The 27,381-nt window shown below is 32.7% G+C and overlaps 1 protein-coding gene across 1 annotated transcript; it reads right to left on the bottom strand.

The window, feature by feature from the left end:
• Positions 1 to 5,597: 5,597 nt before the first annotated feature.
• On the bottom strand, positions 5,598 to 6,023 carry LOC141540919 (small ribosomal subunit protein eS12-like). The gene has a single exon (XM_074264890.1). The coding sequence runs from the start codon at positions 6,021 to 6,023 to the stop codon at positions 5,598 to 5,600; it is 426 nt and encodes a 141-aa protein (XP_074120991.1).
• Between the last annotated feature and the right edge of the window lie 21,358 nt (positions 6,024 to 27,381).

The raw sequence follows: 27,381 nt of genomic DNA, 5'->3' as shown, positions 1-27,381 counted from the left end.
TCTTGGAGAGAAATGGAAAAATGTCTCATTATTCTGGTCTATTTATATTAAAACATAGCTGTTCTGCTTGCCTACAGGTGGGATCTGCAGGTGATTGCCTACAGGAAGTAGCTGAAAGTTAATTCGAATGAGTGTACTTATCACAGCAGGAAAAAAAATATTAACCTTCTGACAGTTTGTAGATATACTTTGCTAAGTATCCCTCAATGAATGTGTCAGAATGAACAGTAAAATGGGTATCCAAAGGATTTTCAATTTAGCAAATACCAAATCATGCCCATTAAAAAGTGCTATCAATTCACAATCACATAGAAACTCACATTATTGTTTGTTTTTCTATCTATGCAAATAGCAATTTGGAGGACAAATAAATTATCTTCCATTTACATCCAAAATCTATTTCATGTAACGTCTTACAATGCATTGGCTTTTCCTTACAAATACGTGTGCATTTTTTTTAAAGATCTTCATATTTTAAAAGATTTCATCTTACTCCATACAAAAGAGTATATTGTCAAAATCAAAACCATTATTCTTTCAACATGATATTATAATAGGTTCAGAGCTGAGTCCATCAAGTACAAGCCTCTTGTTTTACAAATGAGGGAACTAAAGCTAATTATTATCTTGGACAAGTGACAACTTTTTGCTTATAGGAGAAAGGACACAACTTGATAAGTGCACAGATATGTGCAATCATTTTTTGGTCATTGAGTTACAGTATAGGAGTATAAGTAGACCCTCAGTGTGGTATACAATTTTTGTGCTGACATCATTATTATATGCCTGTAAAACCTGGACAATCTACCAGCATCATTGCAGAAAATTAAACTTCCTTCATTTGAATTATCCTAGGAAGAATCTGAAGATTACCTAACTAGATAAAGTACCAGATGCTGAAGTCCTGTCTTGTGCTGACCTGTCAAGCATTCAAACTTTACTGCCAAGAGCTGTGCAGGTGCCAAAAGTATTTTTGCCTAAAAGACTGTTTTATGAAGAACTAGCACAAGGCAAATGCTCACACAGAGATCAGAAGAAGTGGTACAAGGACATTCTCAAAGTCTCTCTGAAGAACTTTAGTATCAATTTTAAGACAAATGAGATTCTGGTACAGGGCTGCCCAGCATGGCATGTCTACATCAAGGAAAATGTGCTCTATGACCAAAGCAGATTCAAAATAGCACAAAAGAAATGAGGGGTGCACAGATCTAGAGACATCTCCATCCCAAATGTTCAAATGGAATATTTTTTTCAATCTGTGGTAGAGCTTTCTGAGCTTATATTGGACTGATCAGTCATCCATATCTTGATTCCAACATCTTGATGTCTTTGTATATGAAGGACAAACAATAATAAGAGTATAAATAGTATGAATAATGTTAATGACAAAGTATGGCATAAAAATGTATAACAAGAACTAGGGTATAGGTAATTCTCACATGAAGAAAACCCTTTTGTTACAATGCAGAATGTATGAGGGCAATAACTATTTCATTTTTATCTTTACATCCCCAAAGCCTAGCATAGCACCTGAAACACAGTAGCAGTAATACTTATTGATTGATTAGTTGAAAAAATAGATATAAATAGAATTAATAATCAATATAAAATGTGATAAGCCAGGATAATGAGCTGAATTTGGAGTCAGAGGACTAAATTAAAATCTTGCTTCTACTACTTCCTACCTTGATGATTTGGGGTAATAATAATGACTAGTATTTTCATAACATTTTGCAAAGTCATTTTCATTTTATATTCAATCTTCCCAGTAACATTATGAGGTAAGTGCTATCACTAGCTCTTTTCTATAAATGAGGAAATTGAGGTTTAAAGGGAGGTATATGACTTGCTCAGGGGCAAGTAATTATTAAATGTCAGAGACATGATCTGTACACAAGTCTCTCTGATTCCTAGTCTGGCATTCTATCAATTATGCGATTTTTGTGCCAATATATAATCTAACTCACAAATGGGCAATTTATTTAATACATGTAGGTCCCAGTTTCTTAATCTGTGGAATGAAGGGATTAGACCAGATGATTGCAGGTATCTCTTGGCATTAAATCTGAGCTTCTACAATCCTAAAACGATTTTCAAATCTTGGCTCCACCCATTTAGAGTGTCTTTGGATAAGTCCTTTAATTGCTCTGGCCCTCAATATGCTCTTACTTAAAATAAAAGACTTGGTCTTAGATGACATCTAAGGTCCCTTCCAGCTCAAAATTTATGATTCTATGAAAATATAATAAAAGGCTGACGTATAAAATGCCATTTAGGCTATAAGATAGTTAATCTAAAACTGTCACCTCAGTGTTATAAAAAGCTATCCTAAACTATCTTAGAAAATTTGAGAATGGATGAATATGTATTCCCCAAATTTCCCAAAATTATTCTTCATAAAAAATATTTAGTAGAAACAACCAAATGATGTGGATGAGGCAATCAATCTACGTAAATTGCATTGTTACTTCATCATAAAAATGCAGCATATGGGATTTATTGTACCACTGAGCTCAGAAGGATAAGAAAACATACTGTCTAGAGAAAGAAGAGACTTCAGTTGAGCCAACTCAGTTTGGAAGCATTTAATTCAAAACCTTCACATAATTTCCTTTTATTTAAAACATTATTAAGGAATATCCTCTAGTTTATCACATGTGAATCACAAGCCTCCCTTGGCATTAACTTTGACACATGTGGAGCACTTGGGGGATTATATTAATTTAGGTATTCGTACTTGTTAGTGAGCATTTGATTGCACATGATGCAAGAGGATTTACTCATGTTATTGATTTGTTGGCAAATATATTGGGTGAAAATCCCTGGGTATTGCGGTTAGCTGTGCATCCCAAATTTTATTGGATTTGAGAGCCATTTTCCCTCTGTGTTTAAACTTGTGATATCTTTCTATAAATAGAAAAGCCCAGTGTTAACTGCAAAGGAACATTCCCTATTATTCAACTGAAGGAAAGGCTTTTGTTTCTGACTCATTTATAACCAGGACCTCTGAGTTATTTTCAGTTTTAATTTTGTTTTGTCACTTTCTAATCAGGAAAGGCGAAAGAAAGTATGAAATTGTTGAGAAACAATTTTAGAGCAAACAGCCCCTTCACATCCTATAGTCAAATGCTTTGGCTGGATATCTTTGGCAAATTACAAAATGCATGTCCTCTAAAAAGTGAGTTGTAATTTTAAAAGAAGGCACTTAGAATAAAATTGATCTTCAATTCAATTTGAATATTGAATTTAGTACCCTGCTTGTTTCAGAGAAAGCCATAGAAAACTTTTTCATATCTTTCCTGTTGTAAGATCAAATCAAAAATATCACATCGGTAAGTTTCATAAAGTTCATACTTTAGTTTCCTATCCCAAAGCTAATATTCAGTCTGAAACTTTCCATGAATGGAAGATGTTCCAAAGAAAGAAAGTCTGAAGCTGATAACTTCTAAAATATATTGAGTGAGCATGGTATAAGTAATAGAATTTATTTAACCTTTTCCATGTCCTTGGGAATATAGATGAAATCCACTAAAATGTCAATTCCTTGACCTTATGGATAAACTATGTGTCACAGGATGAAACACTGACTGAGAAAGAAAACAATGACAACCAGTAGAGGGACTATCTTTTGTCCTTTCTATGGATGATGGTTATATAATATTGGTCATCTTATTACACATCTTAATAATAAAGCAACATGGTGTCAGGAGTGTTTTGTCTTCAGCTCATCTTTCTTTTTCCACTGGCTTTATCCTTTGTCTGAATGGCAGTAGAAAATGAAGAGGAATTAGGGATTCAGTGATCTATCAAACAAATAGAAATTATATTAGAGCTCACTAATATAATAATATATTTTTGAAAGGGGTCTTGCATTGAACTTCAGTAGATGAGAATAATTCAAAAAAGAGGCAATTCTAAGCCTGATGCTCTGAGGAAACTACTCAAAAATTAGATCTGCCCCAAAATAGAATGGCTTACTTATAGAGCTAATGGAGTTCCAGTTCATTGGAGTTCTTCAGGTCAAGGCTGGATTGCCACATGATGTTTATGTTATCATGGGGGTTTCTTCATGTATGAGTATGGTTGCTAAGATTTACTCCAATTCTCAACTGCTGACATTCTATAATTAACAACAGGCTGGTTATTCCAAGGCAAGTTGAAATCTAGATGTTTCCCACCTGCCAGGAATGTGCTAGTACCAGATACAAAAAGTACTGATTCATCAGGAAATAAAAAAATATTTAGAAAATTTTATGCTATTAAGAAATCATTCTATTTTAGATTCTCAGCAGGTCATCCTCCAATTTACTTTTTTGAATATGTTTCTTGTAATCCTTTGCTACTTATATTAACAATATCGTGTAGTTAGAAAGAACTTTATTTATTTGTTTTATTTTGGCAAAACATTTCCACCAAAGTCATGTGGTGAAAGGAAACATAGATCTTCCACCCTAGTAAAAAATCCTTAAGAAAAAAATAGATTTTTCAAAAAATAGAGTATGAGTCAATCAATATTCAGACATAATCAGTTTTTATATTATTTTTCATCTTAAATCATTCAGAGTAGTCATGAATCACTGGACTGCTGACAATGTCAAAGTCCTTTACAGCTGATCATCCCAGAACATTTGCTTGAGTTTATGGAGGACTTCCCAAGTTTTTTTTTTTTTTTTTTTTTCTGAGACATCCTTTCCCACACAACAACAGTATTCCATGACAATCATTACAATTCACTCAGCCATTCCCCAACTGATGGGCATCCCTGAAATCTCCATTTCTTTGTCCTGAGAAAAGATCTGCTACAAATTGTTTTGTACATACAGGTTCTTTTTCTTTTAAAAAAATATCTTTTGGTATTCAGGTGTAATAATGGCATTGTTAGGTTAAGGAACATGAATGAATTTATAGCATAGATCATATCTTTTGGTCACTTATGAATTGAGGCATGGTTCTTACTTTTTAAAATAAAAGTCAGCTCCCTCTATATTTGAAAAATAAGTCTTTGTCACAGATATTTGCTTCAAAAATTTTACACTTATTATTGCTAACTGTATTCCCCCCCCCATTTATTCTATTCTCTCTCTTATTTCACCTTGCCTATCCTCAAAAGTGTTTTGCTACTGACCATTCCCTTCTCCAATATGCCTGCTTTTTTATCATCCTCTCCTCTTCCCTCGTATTTTCCTGCAAGGTTAGAGAGATTTCTATGCCCATATTGACTATATATGTTATTTCTTCTTTGAGTCAATTCTAATGAGAGTAAAGTTCATTCACTCCTCTTTTCCCCCTCTATTGTAAAATATTTTTCTTACCTCTTTATTATAGTAGATAATTTACACCATTCCACTTTCCCTTTCCCTTCTTCTAGTATATTCCTCTCCCCCACCTTAATCTCATCATTTAAAAAATATATATTATCCCTTCATATTCAACTCAGACCCATGCCTTCTGTCTAACTTCAAACTGTGATAATAATGAGAAAGTTCTAATGAGTTACAAGTATCATCTTCCCAAGTAGGAATGTAAACAGATAAACCTTATGAAGTCCTTTATGATATCACTTTCCCAATTACCTCCTTATGCTTCTCCAGAGTCCTTTATTTTTGCAAATAAGACCATTTTAATTGCTCATTTGTTGCTTTAAAATATTCTTCATTGATATCTTTGGTCTGAAATTTCTTGCCATAATCCTTAACAACAACACAACTACAGCCAACTGTTTTAAGGGGTTTTCCCCTTCTATCAATTTTATAGAGTTCTATCCATTTACTCAGCTTCTTGTTATCAAACTTAATCAAGTTGATTTGGTGTTCAGCACACAGGGTTTCAACCAACATTACATACATAGGTTCATCACAGTTGGAAGCAAGAACACAAAAATGGACTTGGCATTTGTCCAAGGCTTTGGCAGCTTCACAAATTCCAAAAGTTAATCCATTGTGGGTGAGTGTGGTCTTCAGCACTTCTTGTAGAATAGTGTTAACATCCATTATACCTCCAGCAGCAATGTCTTCCTTGACCATGGCAGCAGTTCGTGGTTGAAGCTAAATCTCGAAAACACTGGGAGCCTCTGCCTCCTGCTTGACTCAGCTATGACAGAGAAAGAGCCAGAGTCCTTTATTTGAAAATAGAAAATTTTCAACTCTGGTCTTTTCATCACAAATATTGAAAATCCTCTAATTCTTTGAATGATCACCTTTTCCTCTGAAGAATTATACTCAGTTTTGTTGGGTAGGTGATTCTTGGTTGTAATCCTAACTCCATTGCTCTCCAGAATATTATATTCCAAGCTCTCTAGTTCTTTAATGAAGAAGCTGCTAAATTTTGTGTTATTCTGACTGTGACTCTATTATACTTGAATTGTTTCTGAATGCTTGCAATGTTTTCTCCTTGACCTGAGAATTCCTGAATTTGGCTATAATATTCCTGAGGGTTTTCATTTTGGGATTTCTTTCAGGAGGTGATCGGTGGATTCTTTCAATTTTTATTTTATTCTCTTGTTCTAGAATATCAAGACAGGTTTCCTTAATAACTTTTTGAAAAGTGATGTTCAGGATCTTTTTTTTTTTTTTTTTATCATGATTTTCAGGTAGACCAATAATTTTTCCCCTGAGGCAATTGAGATTAAGTGACTTGCCCAGAGTCACACAATTAGGAAGTGTGTCTGAGGTCACATTTGAACTCAGGTTCTCCTGACTTTAGGGTTCATGCCCTATCCCCTGAGTCACATAGCTGCCCCTGGACCACTAACTTTAAAATTTATTTCTCCTGGATCAATTTTCCTGGTCAGGTTTTTTGTTTTGTTTTGTTTTGTTTTTATATATATAATGAGTTATTTCAATTTTTTTTCTTTTCATTCTTTTAGTTTTGCTTTATTGTATTTTGATTTTTCATAAAGTCATTAGCTTCCATTTACTCAATTCTAATTTTTAAGAAATTATTTTCCTCAGTGAGCTTTTAAAGGCACCTCCTTTCCCAATTGGCCAATTTTGCTTAAGGTATTCTTTTCCTCATTAACTTTTTGTATTTCCTTTTGCACACCTCTCAAGTCTTTTCTTAATTTTTACTCTCTCTCTCACTCTCTTTCTGGGAAAGCTCTCTCTCTCTTGTTTTTTAAAGTCCTTTGGGAGTTCTTCCATAGCCTTAGCTAACTTTCCTACTTCCCTTAGATAAGTTTTCTGTACCTCAGCATGTATATTATCTCCTTCCTTTCCCCTTCTCCCAATTCATCCCTGTTTCTCATCTCTTTATTTATTTGTTTCTTTGTTTTAGATATCATCTCATCACGGTCAACTCATACCTGTGCTGTCTGTTTATATCTACGTCTTCTAACTATCCTAATAATGAGAATGTTCTTAGGAATTACAAGTATCATCTTCACATCTAGAAATGTAAACAGTTTAACTTTAATTTTACTAAATCCCTTATGATTTTTCTTTCTTGTTTATTTTTTATGTTTATCTTGAATCTTGTATTTGAAAATCAGATTTTGTATTTCAACTCAGAACTAGTTCTGTAACTTTTCAGTTCTTCTAAAGGGTTATAATATAAGGAGAGGTCTGGTCATTGTTCCCCAGGCCTGAGGATTTTCTATAAGAAATCACAAGTATTCTTTTTTTTCTCTAAAATTGTGACCAGGGTTCTTGTTCCCCTACAGCCTCAAGATCTAATGTTCTAATGTTTCTCCTCATCTTAGGACTGTAACCTGGGCCTGTGACCTGGACAATGCACAAGAAACCTGCACCCAGGGCCAGTAATGGATCCCTTGTAATCTTTTTCTGACCAGTTGTTCAACCCCATTACCATTTGTGAGCTGAGAGCTCCCAAAGTGACTGTTGCCAATTCAGTTATCCTCAAGCTCTACTGATGGCTTGCTGAACTCTGCCTTGTTGGATAACTCTCTACTCTTACTCCAATGAGACAGACCTTTCTGCCAACTTTTTAAGTTGGCTTAGCTTAGAAAATTTTGTCATTCTATCTTTTTGTAGGTTTTGCCACTCCCAATTTCTTTTTGAAGAATTATTTTTTGTTATTTTGGAGGGAATTTGGGAAAGCTCAGGAAAGTCTCTGGCTTTTCAATCTCCAGCTCCCAAGTGTTTCAGATGATCTTCATATATTAAGAATTTAATTACCATTACTATCCTAGTTAATCCCCCTTTAATGATTTCCAATTAATGAGAACTGTTGCTAGAATTGAGCACTATGTTCCATTTATGCTTTGATCAGAGCAACTTTTTTTTTTTAAATCAATGAAGTGGTAATTGCATGGATATAGGGAGCTCTGAGTAAAGGAAATCCTTCTACCAAAACAGATTAGCATCTGGCCTGCAATTTATAGTCTTCAAGGGTTGCCCTAGCAACTAGAAAAGTTGAGTAGCCTGTTCATGGTCATGCAGCCAGTAGGTTCCAAAGTAGTACCTAAACTTTGTTCTCCCTGATTCTGAGACCACCTTTCCATCAACTACACCAGAGGTGTCAAATATGCATCTAGAAAACACTGCCAAGTCAGACCAAACAAGATTAAAATGCTATTGGGAAATATTAACAACAACAAAAAAATACAATTCTAAGTCAATATGTCATCCATATAGATCCTTATTATGAATTAGTGAGTCCCATTTGATTTTAACATTTTTGGATAACATTATAATCTCAAAATAAGTACCTGAAAAAATAAATAGCTGACCCATCTGGATTCACAGATAAATTCTTTCAACTCTTCCAAGAACAAATAATCTCTATATAATAAATTACTTATATAAAAAAGAAATATAAAAGAAAATTTCCATGAGGATTCAGGTTTTCTAAATTAGGTCACTTTTCATTTTACATATCAGAGAATGTTTAAAAATAATCTTAATACATGGTTTTTAAAACAAGAAGGAAAATATTTGTATTATGTCATTTTAGTATGATTTTCATCATCTGCTTTAGATATAAGCTGAGTATAGTTTTAAAAATCCTTTTTTCAGCACTCCATAGAAAAAAGCAATCCCACTTTAAATAGAGCAGCCATTTCTTGAACCAGAGGAACAATATATATGATAACAACATAATTATAAAGACAAACAACTCTGAGAGACCTAAGTACTCTAATCAATGCAATGATCAATGATAATTCCAGAAGACTAATAATGAACTGTGCTATTCACTTATGGCAGAATGGTAATAGAATCAAGATGCAGAATACAACATTCATTTTTGTAGGGGGGACATTAATTGTGTAGAAATTTGCTTTGTTTTTCTGTGTATATTTGTTACAAGAGGGTTTTACTTGTTTCTCTTAAATGAATGAGGATATAAGAAGAAATTATTAATTTAATTTTTAAAGATTTCTTTAAATTGTCAACATAGATGTGATTAGTTTCTCTAGAAGTACATCAGCTTATTGGTTATTGGATAAAGATTACATATTAAGAATTATTGTATTATTTGGAAACTTTATAGTAACTATCTTCCCCATCACCAATACTCCAAAATTTTTATTGGTAGCCAGGAAAAAAAAATTCTGGTGGCATCCCTTCTGTGAAGTTCCTTTCAGTAATTTTGATTTTTTGAAAATGGGCATTGTCTGACACCCAGTCCATACTCAAGTTTTTCCTATTTAATGTTGCCTACCATAACTACAATTCTACTAATAAGGTTTTAGAAATCTAAAGTTACTTCAATACATACTTTGAGTAAGTCTTTGGGAGGAGTTTTTATACACATATATACAAATACAAACAATTATATTGAAATATGAATTTTCTGTATATTCTAAATATATTGGATCAAGTCAACAATCATTTTTAGATTGCCTTCTCTATATCATTCACTTTTTAATCTAATGAGGAGAGAAGGAAGGATAGAATTCTGGGCATGAGGTCTAGCCAGTAAAATGAATGGAGTAGGGAGATGGAATTTCTTAAATGAGGAACAATAATAGGAAAAGAGTCATTAGATCATAAAGTCCTGAGAGGGGAGTAAGATTGAGAAGACTGGAAAAGAAAGATAGAAAAGGTCATTAAGAGTTTTAAAAAGCAATAAAAGATTTGATCTTGGAGGTGATTAGGAGCCACTGGACTTTATTGAATGGGAACATAGGATTACCATGTTCAGAACTTCACTTTAGAATGATCACTTTGATAAATGACTGCAGGATGGATTTGACTGGGGAGAGACCTTACTCAGAAAATATCTACCAACAGGCTATTTCAGGAGTACAGGCTTAAGGTAGTGAGGGCCTATAACAGGAGATTGACAATGTCAAAAGAGAGAAGGAGATGCATAAAAGAGATATTTTAAAGGTTAAAACAATATGAAAAGTACTTATTGGTTATGGGAGAGAAAGAATGAAAAATCAAAAATGATATACAGTTTTCAAACCTTGGTGACTAAGAAGATGTTCTTATCATTAGCTAGGAAGAAGGGAAGATTTGATTGTCCTCTATCTTTAGCTTAATTGATCCAATGACACAAGGTCAGATGCAATGACAGAAGGTACATATGATCTTCTGCTACTGATGTTCAGTCATTTTTCTTTCTTTTTTCTTTTTTTGCTGCTGAGGCAATTGGGGTTAAGTTACTTGCCCAGGGTCACACAGCTAGAAAGTGTTAAGTGTCTGAGACAGATTTTAACTCAGGTCTTCCTGACTTCAGGGCTGGTGCTCAATCCACTATGCTATCTAACTGCCCCCCATTCAATCATTTTTCAATCACATTGGATTCTTCATAATTCCATTTGAGATTTTTTTGGCATAGATAATGTCATGGTTTGCTGTTTCTTTCTCTATGCTCCATACATAGAGATTATGTTTTATCTTGAAGTATGAAAATTCCTCTGGATTTCTGAAGCACATAGCACTCCCAAATTTCTCTATGAAAACCTGAAAAAGAGGGAATTAAATTAGAACTCTCACTTCCTGTCCCATTTGACCATGTAGCCTATTTTATTTCATTTATTTATTTTTTGCTGAGGCAATTAGGGTTGTGACTTGCCCAGGGTCACATAGCTAGGGAGTGTTAAGTGTCTTACAATAGATTTCAACTCAGGTCCTCCTGACTTCAAGGCTGGTGCTCTATCCACTGCACCACCTGACTGACCCCAGTGAAATGAGGGCAGTGATTTCATTTTTGTTTATATCTCCCAATATAGGAGCCCACTCATTGCCTTCTTCCAGTCATATGTATACAACTGGGCATGTATGGCTATGTTTGTGTGTCAGATAATACTGGCAGTTAGATTAATACGATGCCAAGTAATAATAAACTGGATAAGGTTTTATTAAAAATGCTTCATACCATATACTTGAGTTCAGCTACTTCAAACACAAAAGTGTATATATTAAAATTCACTTTATTACCATAAGAGAGAGCCTTTAGTCCCCTATTGTCCTGCTCCTTTGGTGATTCTCTATACCCTCTCAACTTCTGAGTTTTGATTAACATACAAACAAATTACAGAAAGGTAGAAATGACTAGATGGATAGATCTCTATTCAGATGAATTACATCAAAAGTCCCTGCCTATGTTTCCAAAATATATTAATTGTATTTCAACAGTAAATATTCAAAAACTCAGTATTTAAAATCTCGTATATCTTCTTTGAACTTAAGTTTCTTTTGGATCTTCTCTCATCTACAAGCTAGATTCAAATAAAAGCAAGTGTCGTTTTTGCTTTTTTATAGAGGGAGGAAGAGAAATAGGTTCTACCTTTTCTTTTTTTCCCCTCAATACAAAAAGAAAAAGTCCCTCATTTCACTTTTAGTTCTTTAAGTATATGAGTATTTGTCTACTGTTTCAAAGCAAGGACAAGATAATAAAGCGCCATTGCCCTATGGAGCCAACCAATACTATGTTCCCTTTTTAATGTTGTTCATGAGTCAGATCTGGTTTTTCATGTAGCAGGGTATATGTATGTTGTTTAGTTTTTGGTCCAGGTAGGGTTTAAGTCCTTATATAAAGATTTCTCTAATGTGACTGTCAGGGAGATAAGAATATACATCTATAGTTTTTTTCCTTCTTCCTTCCCAAGGAAAACTGATTCATTTCAGAGTGAAAGCACAAAAGGAAGAAGGAGAATGATAGAATTATATTTGCTCCCCTAAATTTATTGGTCTAGGGAACCAATATTCAAGGTAAGATCCCAGATCACTATTCCTTAACTAAAAGTATACATCCAGTCTATATACTTGTGTGACTATGGACAAATCACTTTTTTATTAAAGCTTTTTTTTTTTTTATTTTCAAAGCATGTAAGTGAATAATTTTCAACATTCATCCTTGCAAAAGCTTGTGTTCCAAATTTTCCCTCCCTTCCCCCAAGTCTCCATCCCTTAGATGGTAAGCAATCCAATATATCTTAAATGTGGTAAGCAATCCAATATATGTTAAATGTGCAATTATTCTATGCATATTTACACAATTATTGTGTTACACCCACAAAAAAATCAGATCAAAAAGGAAAAAAATAAGAAGAAAAAGAAACAACAAAAAGAGTGAAAATACTACGTCGGGATCAATTTTCAGTCCCCGCAGTCCTCTCTCTGGGTACATATGGCTCTCTTCATCACAAGACCTTTGGAACTGGACTAAATCATTTCATTGAAAAGAGCCATATTCCTACTAAAAACTCTTGAGAGTATAGGAATAAATGGATTATTCCTTAGAATAATCAGGAGCATATATTTAAGACCGTCAGTAAGCATAATATGCAATAGAAATAAACTGCAACCTTTCCCAGTAAGATCAAGAGTGAAACAAGGTTGCCCACTATCACCATTACTATTCAATATAGTACTAGAAACGCTAGCCTCGGCAATAAGAGCCGAGAAAGAGATTCAAGGAATTAGAGTAGGAAATGAGGAGATCAAACTATCACTCTTTGCAGATGACATGATGGTATACTTAGAGAACCCCAAAGACTCTGCTAAAAAGCTATTAGAAATAATTCAGAATTTTAGCAAAGTGGCAGGATACAAAATAAATCCACATAAATCCTCAGCATTCTTATATATCACCAACAAAATGCAACAGCAAGAGATACAAAGAGAAATTCCATTCCAAACAAATGTTGAGAGTATAAAGTATTTGGGAATCCATCTACCAAAGAATAGTCAGGAATTATATGAGAAAAATTACAAAACACTTGCCACAGAAATAAAGTCAGATTTAAATAATTGGAAAGACATCCAATGCTCTTGGATAGGCCGAGCCAATATAATAAAGATGACAATACTCCCCAAACTAATTTATTTATTTAGTGCTATACCAATCAGACTCCCAAGAAACTATTTTAATGACCTAGAAAAAATAACAACAAAATTCATATGGAAGAATAAAAGGTCAAGAATTGCAAGGGAACTAATGAAAAAAAAGTCAGAGGAAGGTGGTCTAAGTGTACCTGATCTAAAGTTATATTATATAGCAGCAGTCACCAAAACCATTTGGTACTGGCTAAGAAATAGAACGGTAGATCAGTGGAACAGATTAGATACAAAGGACAAAAAAGGGTACATCTATAGCAATCTAATCTTTGACAAACCCAAAGATACCAACATTAGGGACAAAAATTCATTATTCGGAAGAAACTGTTGGGAAAACTGGAAATTAGTATGGCCGAAATTAGATATGGACCCACACTTAACACCATATACCAAGATAAGATCAAAATGGGTCCATGATTTAGGCATAAAGAATGAGATCATAAATAGATTAGAGGAACATAGGATAGTCTACCTCTCAGACCTGTGGAGGAGGAGGGAATTTATGACCAGAAGAGAATTAGATATCATTATTGATCACAAAATAGAAGATTTTGATTACATCAAACTAAAAAGTTTCTGTACAAACAATACTAATGCAAACAAGATTAGAAGGGAAGTAACAAATTGGGAAAATATTTTTAAAAGTAAAGGTTCTGACAAAGGTCTCATTTCCAAAATATATAGAGAACTGACCCTGATTTATAGGAAACCAAACCATTCTCCAATTGATAAATGGTCAAGGGATATGAACAGACAATTTTCAGAAGATGAAATTGAAACTATTTCCACTCATATGAAAGAGTGTTCCAAATCACTACTGATCAGAGAAATGCAAATTAAGACAACTCTGAGATACCACTACACACCTGTCAGATTGGCTTAAATGACAGGGACAAATAATGATGAATGTTGGAGGGGATGTTGGAAAACTGGGACACTGATACATTGTTGGTGGAGTTGTGAAAGAATCCAGCCATTCTGGAGAGCAATTTGGAACTATGCCCAAAAAGTTGTCAAACTGTGCATACCCTTTGACCCAGCATTGATGTTATTGGGATTATATCCCAAAGAAATACTAAAGAGTGGAAAGGGACCTGTATGTGCCAAAATGTTTGTGGTAGCTCTTTTTGTTGTAGCTAGAAACTGGAAGTTGAATGGATGTCCATCAATTGGAGAATGGTTGGGTAAATTGTGGTATATGAAGGTTATGGAATATTATTGCTCTGTAAGAAATGACCAGCAGGAGGAATACAGAGAGGCTTGGAGAGACTTGCATGAACTGATGCTGAGTGAAATGAGCAGAACCAGAAAATCACTATACACTTCAACAACAATACTGTATGAGGATGTATTCTGATGGAAGTGGAAATCTTCAACATAAAGAAGATCCAACTCACTTCCAGTTGATCAATGATGGACAGAAATAACTATACCCAGAGAAGGAACACTGGGAAGTGAATGTAAATTGTTAGCACTACTGTCTATCTACCCAGGTTACTTATACCTTTGGAAGCTAATAATTAATGTGCAACAAGAAAATGGTATTTACACACATATATTGTATCTAGGTTATATTGGAACACATGTAAAATGTATGGGATTACCTGCCATCGGGGGGAGGGAGTGGAGGAAGGGAGGGGATAATTTGGAAAAATGAATAAAAAAAAAAAAAAAAGAAAAGAGCCATGTATGAACAAATTACTTGTCCTTACTAGAGTTCAATTTCATGATCTATAAGATAAAAGGGTGGAGTTAAAAAAAAAACTGCACCAAAACAGTTTTTCAGATCACTTTTACCTCTACATCTATTATTTTGTGGAAAAGCTAAATTATGTCCTTGATAAAAGGGGAAAAATAAGTCAAATCAAAAGAACAATTCTAGATTTAGCTAACAAAACTCCCTGGAAGGTGTAGTTCTTTCAAGTTTTCACTCAAAAACAGCCAATGCTATCATTATATGGCCTGCGTCTCAAAGTATATACCTTTAGAGTTTTCTAAATATTTTCATGAAAATATTAAAATGTTATTTCCCTCCCTTTCACAATTATAAGGCCAGACTTTCTTCAAAGAAAACATATTATAACAGAATCCGAAAGCGTACTTGAAAATCCATCTATTTGTCTTCTATTAAGCCAGATATAAAAAGATGTGTAAACTAGGCCATCTTACTATTTTCTTTTGTTTTAAAAGAATAGTTATTTTTCAATAAAATTTTATTTGTGTTGACATGTATTTTTTTTTTTTTGTTTTTGTTTTGTTTTTGTTTTTTGAGGCTGGGGTTAAGTGACTTGCCCATGGTCACACAACTAGGAAATGTTAAGTGTCTGAGACCACATTTGAACTTGGGTCCTCCTGAATTCAAGGCTGGTGCTCTATCTACTGCGCCACCTAGCTGCCCCATGTAAGTATGTTTTAATGAATTAATAAATATGTTAAAAGTTATAAATGTTAACTTTTAGTGTGGTAAATATTGTTATATTTAATACACATCTATAAAAGCTTTTTGGGATTCTCAATAATTTTTAAGAAAGTTAAGGGAGTCTGAGACAAAAATGTTTGAAAACCAGTAGACTAAGTGAAGGAGCACCATAGTTAAGAGAGCAATCTCATTACATCATTTTCTTGATGTTTTATTCTAAGTTTTCTAAGATGATGCTGCAACTTGTGGGAGTGAGAGAGAGAGAGAGAGTATGTGTGTGTGTGTGTGTGTGTGTGTGTGTGTGTGTGTGTTTCTGAGTAGTCTGCACAGTATTGCTTCCTTGACTAAAAGGAAAATTTCATTTTTTTTATTTTTATACTTATCAACTAGCAAAGTTATCTGCAGTACACTTAATGTCTATTTCATAAATGTTTGCTAAATTGAATCAAATAATATCATTAAAATGATCTCTTAAATGGTGAAAATACCAAAATTAGAAGAAAAGTTTTATGATTTTCTTTAAGCTTCTATACACAGTTGAAGAGCAATGCTATGTATTTGGTCTTATGTCATGAGAGTCAGTATTGTTTAGAATGTTCAATAAATGTCTACTTTGTTTTGTTTAAAATGACTTTAAAATGATAAAGAAAAAAGACAATAATAATAATGTTAATTCTTCTAAAAGTTCTGACAGAAAAAGAAACCAAGGTAGAAATGAGGACTTGACACATACAAGAGATTATACCAGGAAGATTAAACCTTAGAGGACAGGTGAGAAGGAAGTAGAAAGCTGCTGCTGGTAACTATGGTAACCAAGTGGCAGAAGCTCAGAGCTAATTCATGGATTAACTACAAAAACCAATATCCCAGGTAGCAGGTATATATATTTTTCTGTTCATTTTATTTTTTGTTGTGTTTTATTTTATAAATGTCCAGCGTCATGTATATTTTAATTTCATATACTGCTATGGAACTTTTTTGCAAGTATGTATATGTGTACATATATATATATATATTATATATGTACATATACATACATATTTGCATGGATATGCAAAGTGATATGTACATATATACAATATATACTTCATATGTGTAATACAAATGATTATTCATGTGCATATTTTATAACAGCTAGACGGATTAATAGACAGACAAAAAACTGGTGCATAGGTGGATGGATAAATGGAAGAATCAGAAACATGGAGGGAGTAAGAAATAGAACAAGAAATAGAAAGACAAATAGTGTAAAAGAATGATCAAGTATTCCAATGAAGTGTCCCTGTACAATTGTCACAGAAGTGCTTCTGTTCCTTGCTCATATACCATCTATTCCCAAATTATACTGAATTAACATTATGTGTATAGTGCCAAGCTAAAATCCCCATTTTTTGGCTTTTCCTTGATATGTCTTTGCTATTGAGTGCTGTAGGACAATGTGGTAACATTATTCCTTATACATTTAGTGTGTGTATTTTGATTTATTTGTAGTTCATTTTAAAGATTGCCTGAGGAGGTTTTAGCAATGAAGTTTATAATAGAATCAGAAGATTATTGCTAGGAAGGAAACTTGGAGATTGTTTAGTAGATATGTAAATTGTTTTATAAGAAAATTATAGGTCAGAGAGGCTATGAAAATTGCTCAAGATTATACAAGTAACAAGTCGAAAATCTTGAATTGAAACAGTTCTTCTAATTCAAAACCTAGAACTCTTTATTTTATACCACATGTGTTATTCATTGTCATTTACTGTTTCTTATTTAAGACATATTTTGGAGAATATAATGGACTACAATTTTGAAGCTGGGATGATACCCAACAATATAATCCCATAGTCAAGAACTCAAGGGAATATTTTGAATACAACTTCTATCCTAGAAGCAGAAATTCTTCTAAGAATGAATGTTTTAGGGATTATTGGAGAGTCTGAAATCAATCAGCTCAATTCTTATATAGAGAGATTTTGTTTCAATTCTAAAGCACTTATAATGGAGAGCTCTTGATGATTACTTGACACTTGTGTATCTACCAATATAATGAAGAGGAAAATAGTTTTATTACTTATTTACTCACTTCCTTATTCTCCTTCTTTATTTTTGAATAATCCTTCTTTTCCCAAAATGCCAATTATGTAAAATAGATAAAATATACCCCAGGATTTTGTGGCTTTGCTCAGATTTTCTTTGTTTTCTTAGACTTCTCACTCTTTTCTTCTCATTCTGCCTAAATTTTATATATCTAGCTCAAGTTCCACCTTCTCCACAAGGTAGCAAATGTCTACTTCAGTTCTCTCACTTCTTTGTACTTTCTGTCAAATACTGTAGTTATTTTTCATAATTTCATATGAATCTTGCCTTCACATTTTCAGGGGAAATATTGTGTAGTATAGCACAAAGAGTGTTATAATTTAATTTAGAGTATTTATGTTGAATTCCCAGCTGTCCCATGCTACTCTTGTGATTCTAGACTTCATTTTCTTTAACTGAAGAAAATAACAAAAGGAAGGTTGGACCATCTTGTTATCTATGGTCTTTCCTAGCCCTAAATTTATCATGTTCTGTGTCTTATATTTCAGGATTTAAAAAAAGTAAAGGTATACTATATTTCAGAAATTTTTCTTCAATTCTGTAATGTACATGTAATATTCACTTTAAGAAATCATTAAATATATATATATATATATATATATATATTTGTTAAAATTGCAATGCATAGTAGATGCTATAGAAAAAAAGACAAAATTAAAAATAGATCCTGCCCTCAAAGAGCTTATGCTCTTTTTTTTTTCAAACAATGAAATCTGAAAATGAGGTAATCATTTAGAAATCCTATATTTGATATTAGAGTCTCCATTTTTCCTTCCTATTTTCTTTTCCCACTTGGGACACAAGTGATTTTTCATTGTTATATACTCATAATTTATATCATATTTATAATCATTTTAATATTCAAATATGAATATTTTAAAACTTAATATCCAGCAAGTATACAAAATAAAATGTTTCGTGGTTCTATATTTCCCACTATGTACATTAAAATATAATATAGTTATTTTTAAGGCTCCTGATTACTATCTATTCTCATTTCAATATAATATGAACACATGGTTGTCTAATGAAGATATAATAAAATGACCTCCTATGAAAACCATATTCCATATGGGAACTTCAAAGCTGGTGATAAATTATCATTTTGATCTGTTCATTATGGTTGAGAAATGCAAATTATATGGAAGACACAACACAGTCTTTTGCTTGCATCTCTGTCTATAGATTTCAAATAGGTGAGCTCCTTTTGTTTTCATAACTGCTAAATTATAGGATAGTTCAAATCTAATATCTGATGATGCAAGCGGGATTTTCTGGAGCTTTTTCCACAAAGGAGTTAGTAGATAAATGGAAGTGTCTGACATGCAAATTCTTTGCTGCAACTGCAAATGAATTGTGACCTATTTACTAAATAGAGGTGATCATCACAATATTGACAGTGTGTGCTGTTCCAGGGCTATGATAATTAAGCAGCATTATGTGTTAGGCATCCTGCCAGAATTCTACTGTGTAATTAAAAACTGAACATTTACGTCTTTCAGTTTAAATTGCATATGCCTGTATGTATGCATTTTATATATGTAGATGTTATATATATATGTGTGTGTGTTTGTGTGTGTATATCTATATAGTGACACATATTTATAGGGGAGATATATGCATCTTCCCTATAAAGTCACCTTGAAATATTTTTACTGAATATTGAGAACATTTAAAACTGTTAGTCTTTTTTTTTCCTTAATGAAATTATATTGCATTATTTCATTTGTCTTTTGTATTTACTTCTCTGTGAACCCAGTGACATATAATAGCCTTGATGGGAAAAGCTATTTAATTTTTTTTTTCATTTATATCTCCACTGCCTAGCACAGAACTCTGTTCTTTTTTTTTAATCCAGATTTGTGATTTTATCTATGTAAAGTACTCCCAATGAGGACATTTCCTTTACTAAAGAATGTCACCTGTTCTACAACTCATAATCTTTTTCTTCTTCTTGTATGTCTAGCACTTAAAACACTTCCTGGCACATAGAATGTGCTGAATAAATGTTTATTGACTGACTGACTATCTGAAGTACATTTTGTTTTCCATACAATAGTTTTGGTATGTGAGTGGGAATCAGAGAATGGTCTAGACTTGGCTTATGGAATCTGTAAGTAGGAAAAGACTTCAGTAACCATTTAGTGTGACCTATATACAAAAGGAATCCCTGTCAGCATATCTAATGGGTTACATTCAGTCTCTGTTTGAAGTCCACTATATATGAAGACCCACTACCTCTCAAATCAGTCCATTCCACTGCTGGACAGCTCTATTTTTTAGGATTTAATTTCAGAAGTTACTTCTACCAATGCAACTGGATAAGAGCTCTGCAGTTTTTGGTCTTCACTGGATGCCTAATATAGCCGAAATTAAGTGATTCATCGAATGTGTGAAAGAAACAGGACTTGAACCCAAGTCTTTCAGTCCCTGAATCTAGTTCTTTATCTACAACTCTACTATCCTGCTTTTTGCCTTTTTTTTACAATATTATTTTTTTCCTGATTAATGATTATTTTAATTAATTGAGAGTAATTTCATATTTTGAATTTTTGAGGTAATATATAACATGATCTCAAAAACAATACTAAAAAGAATATTTGAAGAATATTGTATTTTAAATGATTTCAGTAGAACATGATTTTAAAGGACTATAATAAAAATACAATTTGCTATATCTCATTTCATATTTGCCCTTGGCTCTACAAGATTATTCAATTTCAAACAAATTTCATTTTAACCCAAAAAGTCTTTTCAACCTGAAATGAGTTTTAGAAATCATTTGTTTGTTGATATGATTTAGTTCTATATCCCATTAAAAGGGACAATAAGAAAATATGTAATCAATCAAAAAACTGGGGAAAAATTACAAATTGATAACATCATAAGCCATTGTAAATTTAAAGCACATTTATTTCTTACTCCAAGGTGGGAGTATCATAATTGTGAAGTGTTGAAATCTATCTACAATCTACAAGATACTTACATGAAAAATAAATGCAATATTCCAGATAATGTCTTTTTTAAAAAATTACAATTGCTGCACATTATAGGAATAATTTATCCATCTTCTACTACCAGAATATTTCATTTATTATCTGCAGTTTCTTTTAAACACACACACACACACACACACACACACACACACACACAAGCACACAAACAATTGTTTTAGAATTCCCTTAAACAACCTACCAATTTGACAGGATTTATATTTTTAAGATCTTTTTACATTTTAAAATAACATGAACAGAGAAATTTAAACTACTATCAAATGAATAATTTTTAAAAATGATTTCAAGAATTAACATCAATGGACATTCTGAATTTATTTTAAATATTTTACTTGAGATTTAAGATTCCTTTTCAGAAATAAAGAAACCATGTAGATCCAGATAGATCTTTTGTGATAACGTTTCAAAAGAGTTTGTACTTCAATATATATTACAGAAGATTTTTATCTTTTTTTTTTCTAAGACTTTCAATGTACTAAGCAAATGATTTCCTCTTCGGGAGTCCTCCTATAAATGAGTGTCTGGGGGTCATCCTACAGAAGAATTCAAACATACAAGAATATAAAAAGTCTCATCATTCTCACTTTTCACCTATCATATCCTCCATCTTTTTACTAGATTGGTCTTTATAAAGTACAAGATTCTTTCCTCTTGGGTTTTTCTTTTCATTTTAATCATTTCTAAAGATTTTTTGCTGTATTATTTATCAAAATCCCAGAAAGCAAACATATTGAAAATAAGTAGTAACTAAATTTATATAGGTCTACATTTCTGTCAGATTCCTCCAGACTTTAAAAATGGCCCATACTCTAAGACAGTGCTGATCCTTGGTAAAATTGTGAAATAAATGAAATAAATCAATAACGATAGTATAGCCTTTCTTCAATGCCACTGTCTCTTTCCTCATTACAATTTCCTTTTCTCACCACAGTTGAGCATTTAGTTTTCTTCTTATTTACCCCTTTTCTCAGGAAGGCATCTAATGATAATTTAATTGGCAGGTAGTTAAAACAGTTAATAAAACACTGGACTAAGAATCAAGAAGATCTGACTTTAAGTTTTCTCTGAGACACAAAAACTGTATGATTCTTAGCAAGATACTGAACCTTTGCTTACCTCAATTTCCTAATCTGTAAAATGAGGATTATAATAATACACACTTCCCGGAATAGCTTTGAGGATAAAATGAGATAACATTTCTAAAGTGCTTTCTAAATTTAAAGTGCCATAGAAATTTTGGAAATTATTATTGTTATTATTATTATTATTATTATTTAAGACAATCATCACTTCTCCCAAAGTGAAATATATTAAAGGAGAAATTGTGCAGGATTTAGAGACAGGAGGACCTAAATTCACACACTTTCCTCAATACTTCCTAACTAGGTGATTCTTAGAAATGTATTTAAGCCTCAAATATTTCCCTAAGACTTATCTACCAACTCATTGATGGATTCTAATGTATTAGCAATCTAGTTGGATTTTGACTAGTTATTCCCATTTTATCTTTCCCAGTCTCATCACATTCCAGGCCTTGTCTCTGAGTGTAGAATTAAAGGTTTTCCTTTTTAAAACCAACAAAGATCAAGTAGGAAAGATTTGAAGAATCATGACAATCTTTGCAGGACTCCTACAATTATTTCACAGAAATAGACATCTAGACTAGCAGGCCCACTGTACTACTGAATAGTTAGTAAGTAAATGAGATCTTGAATAGATCTTAAAATCATGTAATCCATTCGCTCTTTTTACAAATAAAGAAAGCTAGAGAGATAAAGTAAGCTGGCTAAGGACATTCAAGTATAAAGAGTATCAAGCTTTGAATCAAAAACTGCTTATTTCAAATTTAATACTCTCTCTATTGCACCAACCTAGGCTTGTCATTTTTCTTCTATGGAAACCTAAAAGGAAGAAGAGGGTTCTAAAGTATAGATATTAAAGAATTGAAAGTGAGAAAAAATCTGTCACTACCTAGTATAAAAGTTCTGCCAATGAATCTTAGCAATTCCTGCCACTTTTAAGAATATTTTGAATCTTCAGCAAGATTTAAGTCGACTCAAAATTGGAAGGGGAAACCCAACCTATTTTCTGAAAGCAATTTTCTAAAGGTCTAATTTGCATTTTGGGGGCATTCCAATTCCCCCTCAACCTATTATAAATAGCATTCCTTACCAAAGCTATGCTTCTTTACCCAGATTATGTTTTTCCCATTACTCTTATCTCTTCTCCAATATTCTGTCCTGAAGACTTGTCTCTTTACATTCACTATCTTCCCACTATAAAATGGACACTGATATAACTCAGATCAGATCTTCTTTAATAATTAGGGATGATTTCCATTATGCCTGACCGTTTATTCCTTCCCCCTTTCAATTCTCAGAACTTATGGTTTGCCTGGACTTAACTACAGCCATCTACATTTCTGATTATAGATAAATAGCACATCAGTCAATCAATCAATAAGCATTTATAAATGCCTATTTTGATAAGTCTATCCTGGCTGTTGGAGAAATAAGTACAAAAATGAGATATTCCTATCCTCAAATAGCTTACTTTCTATATATGTTCCTTCTATTCCTCCACTGAAACTTCTTCATCCTTAATGAGTTAAGCACAAATCTTTTCAGTGTATTTTCCAAAAGTTAATCAGATAGATTTATTTATATAACATTTAATCTCAGAAGAATAACAGAAAAACAAGTTTACTAGAGTAGCCATACAATTGAATGGCTACTTTGTTTACTCAAATGTCAATGTATATATGTCTGTTTGTGTTTGTGTGTGTGTGTGTATGTTCATTCCATAGTGTGCTAAAAGGGGATGTATCTCAAGTTATATTATATGTAAATATATGCATATCTGTATGGCCATAGAAAGACTATTTTTCAGATTAAAATTAAAATCATTGTATGGATTATACTGATTTATATAGCATCTGCTTTTTAAAACAGGGTTCAATTAAATCATTCCACTCAATTTAACCCATTATAGATTTCCCCCTTATGTTCACTCTTAAATTCTTGCATTGCTAAGGAGGATGAATGTCTTTAATGAAATTCTAATTTTATTACTTTTATGATTGCTCAGTGTAGTTCAGGGAAGCTATATCTACACATGTGATTTAGGTGAAAATTTGAGGCAATTACTCAGTTAATCTAATTTTAAGGAGAAAAACAAAAGCACTTTTGCCTAAATTTTTCAAATATTTCAAGCCAAAGTGTTGGTGAGGTTTTAAACTTGAATTATTGAAATGTAGTAATTACCTCAATTCACTCTATTTCTTGACAAATAAAAACTACCTTAAAACTGACAGGTATAACTTTCTAATATTGATATTTGATATAGAACCATAAAACTTTAGACTGTAAAAGGGATTTAAAGTTTACAAAGTCTATTGTGGCCTTGCATTTTATTTTAACTAATGAAAAAATTGAGATGCAGTAAATTTTAGGTAAGGATTATGAGTTTTGTCTGAGAGTTTTGTCAGTTTCATAGCACTATACTTACAAAAATATTAAGGTTAAATATGTGCAGAAGCAGTCAAATTTTTTTGTGATCTTTTTTTTATAAGTAGTTTACCTTCATGAAAAATCATTTCCATTGTCTAATGGAGTCACTTTGAATGCTCATAGGCTCTGTCAGTAGAGCACAAGTTCTGTCAGTTCTATGAAACAAGAAAGTTTTGAATATCAAACCAGACACTGAATCATTCCATCATCTAAATATTGACAAGGATAATTTCAGTGAGAAGCACGATTCAGTAGTTTCTACATTAAAGATTTGGAGGGATGGGAAAATGATATTCTGAAGAGCAAAGGAACTAGTATTACAACCATGAATCACCTACCCAGAAATAAGTAAATATAATCTTTCAGGGGAAAAAATAAACATTCAATGAAATAGAAGACTTTCAATCACTCTTGATGAAAATACCAGAACTGAACAGAAAATTTGACTTTAAATTCAAGACTCAAAAGAAGCATAAAAAGGTAAACAGGAAAGGGACATAATAAGGGACTTAACAAGGTTAAATTGTTTATATTCCTACAAAGGAAGAAGATAGTTATAAATTATAAGAACTTTTTCACAATTTGAGCAGTTAGAAGGAGTAGATAGATAGATAGATAGATAGATAGATATAGATATAGTTATAGATATATATAGGTAGAGATAGAGATAGAGATAGAGATAGAGAAGACATAGGTTGAATTGAATATGAAGGGATGATATAGAAAAAATAAAATTAGAGGGTGAGAGAATATGCAATGGGAGAAAGGAAAAGAGTAAGGAGAACAGGGTAAATTATCACATATAATTATCACACTACAACTTTTGTATCCCAAAGATTTTTTTTTAAAGGAAAAGGGCATATATGTACAAAAATATTTATAGCACTTCTCTTCCAGGAGCAAAGAATTGGAAATTTAAGAAATGTGCATCAATTGGGGAATGGCTGAATAAACTATGGTATGATGATCAGGGTCCTGTTAGAAAAACCAAGACTTACATGAGATGATATAAATTGAAATGTACTGTGTACAAAATAACAGCAATATTGTAAGATGATCAGCTGAGAACGACTTAGCCATTCTCAACAATTCAATCTAAGATAACTCTTAAGGGCTTACAATGAAAAAATTTTATCCAGAGAAAAGAACTAATGGCTTCTGAATACATACTAAAGTATACTTATTTTACTTTATTTTTCTTGAGGGTTTTTTGGTCTATGTTATTTTTTACAACATGACTATCATGGGAATATTTTGCATGACTACATATGTGTACCTGTGTAGAATCACTTGACTTCTCAATAAGGCAAGAAGAAGAAGAGAATTGGAAATTCAAAATTTTAGAAACAAATATTAAAATGTTTTCACGTGAAACTGGGGGAAAATAAAATATTAGATATATTTAATTTAATAAAAAGAAAAAGAAAAATTTTAAAAAGCCTCTACCTTTAATCTGCCCAGTCCCCTTCTCTTATCCTCTTCCCCTCTTGCTTTCCTGTAGTATAAGATAGATTTTTATAAGATTTCTATATCCAGTAGAGTATATATATTATTCCTTTCTTTGAGTCAGTTCTCATAAGATTAAGGCTTATTCACTTATTCTTAAAACCTTCCCTCTCAAGTCAAGAACTATATGAACAAAACTACAAAACACTTTCTACACAGTCAGATCAAAACAATTGGAAAAATATTAAGTGCTCCTGGACAGGTTTAGCAAATACAATAAACATGACAATACTCCTTAAACTAATCTATTCATTCGGTGCAATATGAATAAGGCTTCCAAGAAACTATTTTCATGACCTAGAAAAAATAACAACAAAATTCATCTGGAAGAACAAAAGGTCAAGAATTTCGAGAGAACTAATGAAAAAACAAAAACAAAAACAAATGAAGGCTAGTTGTATCTGATCTAAAACTATATTAGAAAGCAGCAGTCACCAAAACCACTTGGTATTGGCTAAGAAATAGATTAGTTAATCGATGAAATAGGTTAGGTCACAGGACAAAAATAGTAATCTAGTGTTTGACAAACCTAAAGATCCCCAACTTTTGGGATAAGAATGCACTATTTAACAAAAACTGCTGGGAAAATTGGTAATTAGTATGGCAGAAACTAGGGATTGACCCATACTTAACACCCTATATCAAGATAAAATCAAAATGGGTTCATGATCTAGGCATAAGGAATGAGATTGTAAATAAATTAGAAGAACATGGGATAGTTTACATCTCAGACTTGTGGAGGAGGAAGGAATTTGTGACCAAAGAAGAACTAGAGGTCATTATTGATCACAAAATAGAAAATTTCAATTATATTAACTTAAAAAGCTTTAGTACAAATAAAACTAATGTGGACAAGATTAGAAGGGAAGCAATAAATTGGGAAAACATTTTTACAGCTAAAGGTTCTGATAAAGGCTTCATCTCCAAAATACATAGAGAATTGACTCTAATTTACAAAAAAATCAAGGCACTTCTGGCCAATATGGTGGAGAGGACGCACACATCTACTTAAACTCCATCTTTGCTCTCAGAATATTTTATTTCATGACAAGCCTTGGAATTAGTGCTTTACTGAAAAAAATCCTCAAAATTCGCCAGAAAACGTCTGTTTTTGCTTGCAGGCAGGGAAGGTCAGATCCTGGGCAAACTGAGAACAGGCAGTGAGAACAAGGCAAGCAGCTCACATTGTACACACCGAAGGGGGGTAGGGTTTGATCTCAGCTGTTTCTGTGGAAAGAATTTTACCCCACTGTGGCTATTTTGCCTTGGCAACAAGCCAGTAGACCAGCAGAGAAGCTGGAAACACAAGTAGTAAAGACTATAACTCCAAAAAGCTAGGAGTCTCTGGGGACCTGGCCACACCTACCCAGAGTGTCTCAGCAGGCTCTCAGAATCTCACAGTGCAGAAGCAGCCATTGCTGTCCTGCTAATGTCTCACTGCTGCCCCCTACAGTCTGTAGAGGAAGCTTGGTAATACCATCCAGCCCTCCCCTCCCAAAATAACAGACTGCAATTGTTTTTGGGTTTTGGTTAGTTTATTTTCATTGACAAAATGAGCAAAAAATTAAAATGGACTCTTTAACTATTGATATCTTTTA

Source organism: Sminthopsis crassicaudata, chromosome 4 (genome assembly GCF_048593235.1).
Source record: "Sminthopsis crassicaudata isolate SCR6 chromosome 4, ASM4859323v1, whole genome shotgun sequence".
NCBI lineage: Eukaryota > Metazoa > Chordata > Mammalia > Dasyuromorphia > Dasyuridae > Sminthopsis > Sminthopsis crassicaudata.
Note: the sequence above shows the minus strand (reverse complement) of the source record. Positions and strands in the feature narration are given on the sequence as shown.

What these genes read in the sequence shown, in the direction of transcription:
- LOC141540919 (XM_074264890.1), bottom strand. Translation starts at nt 6,023, where the DNA reads ATGGTCAAGGAAGACATTGCTGCTGGAGGTATAATGGATGTTAACACT.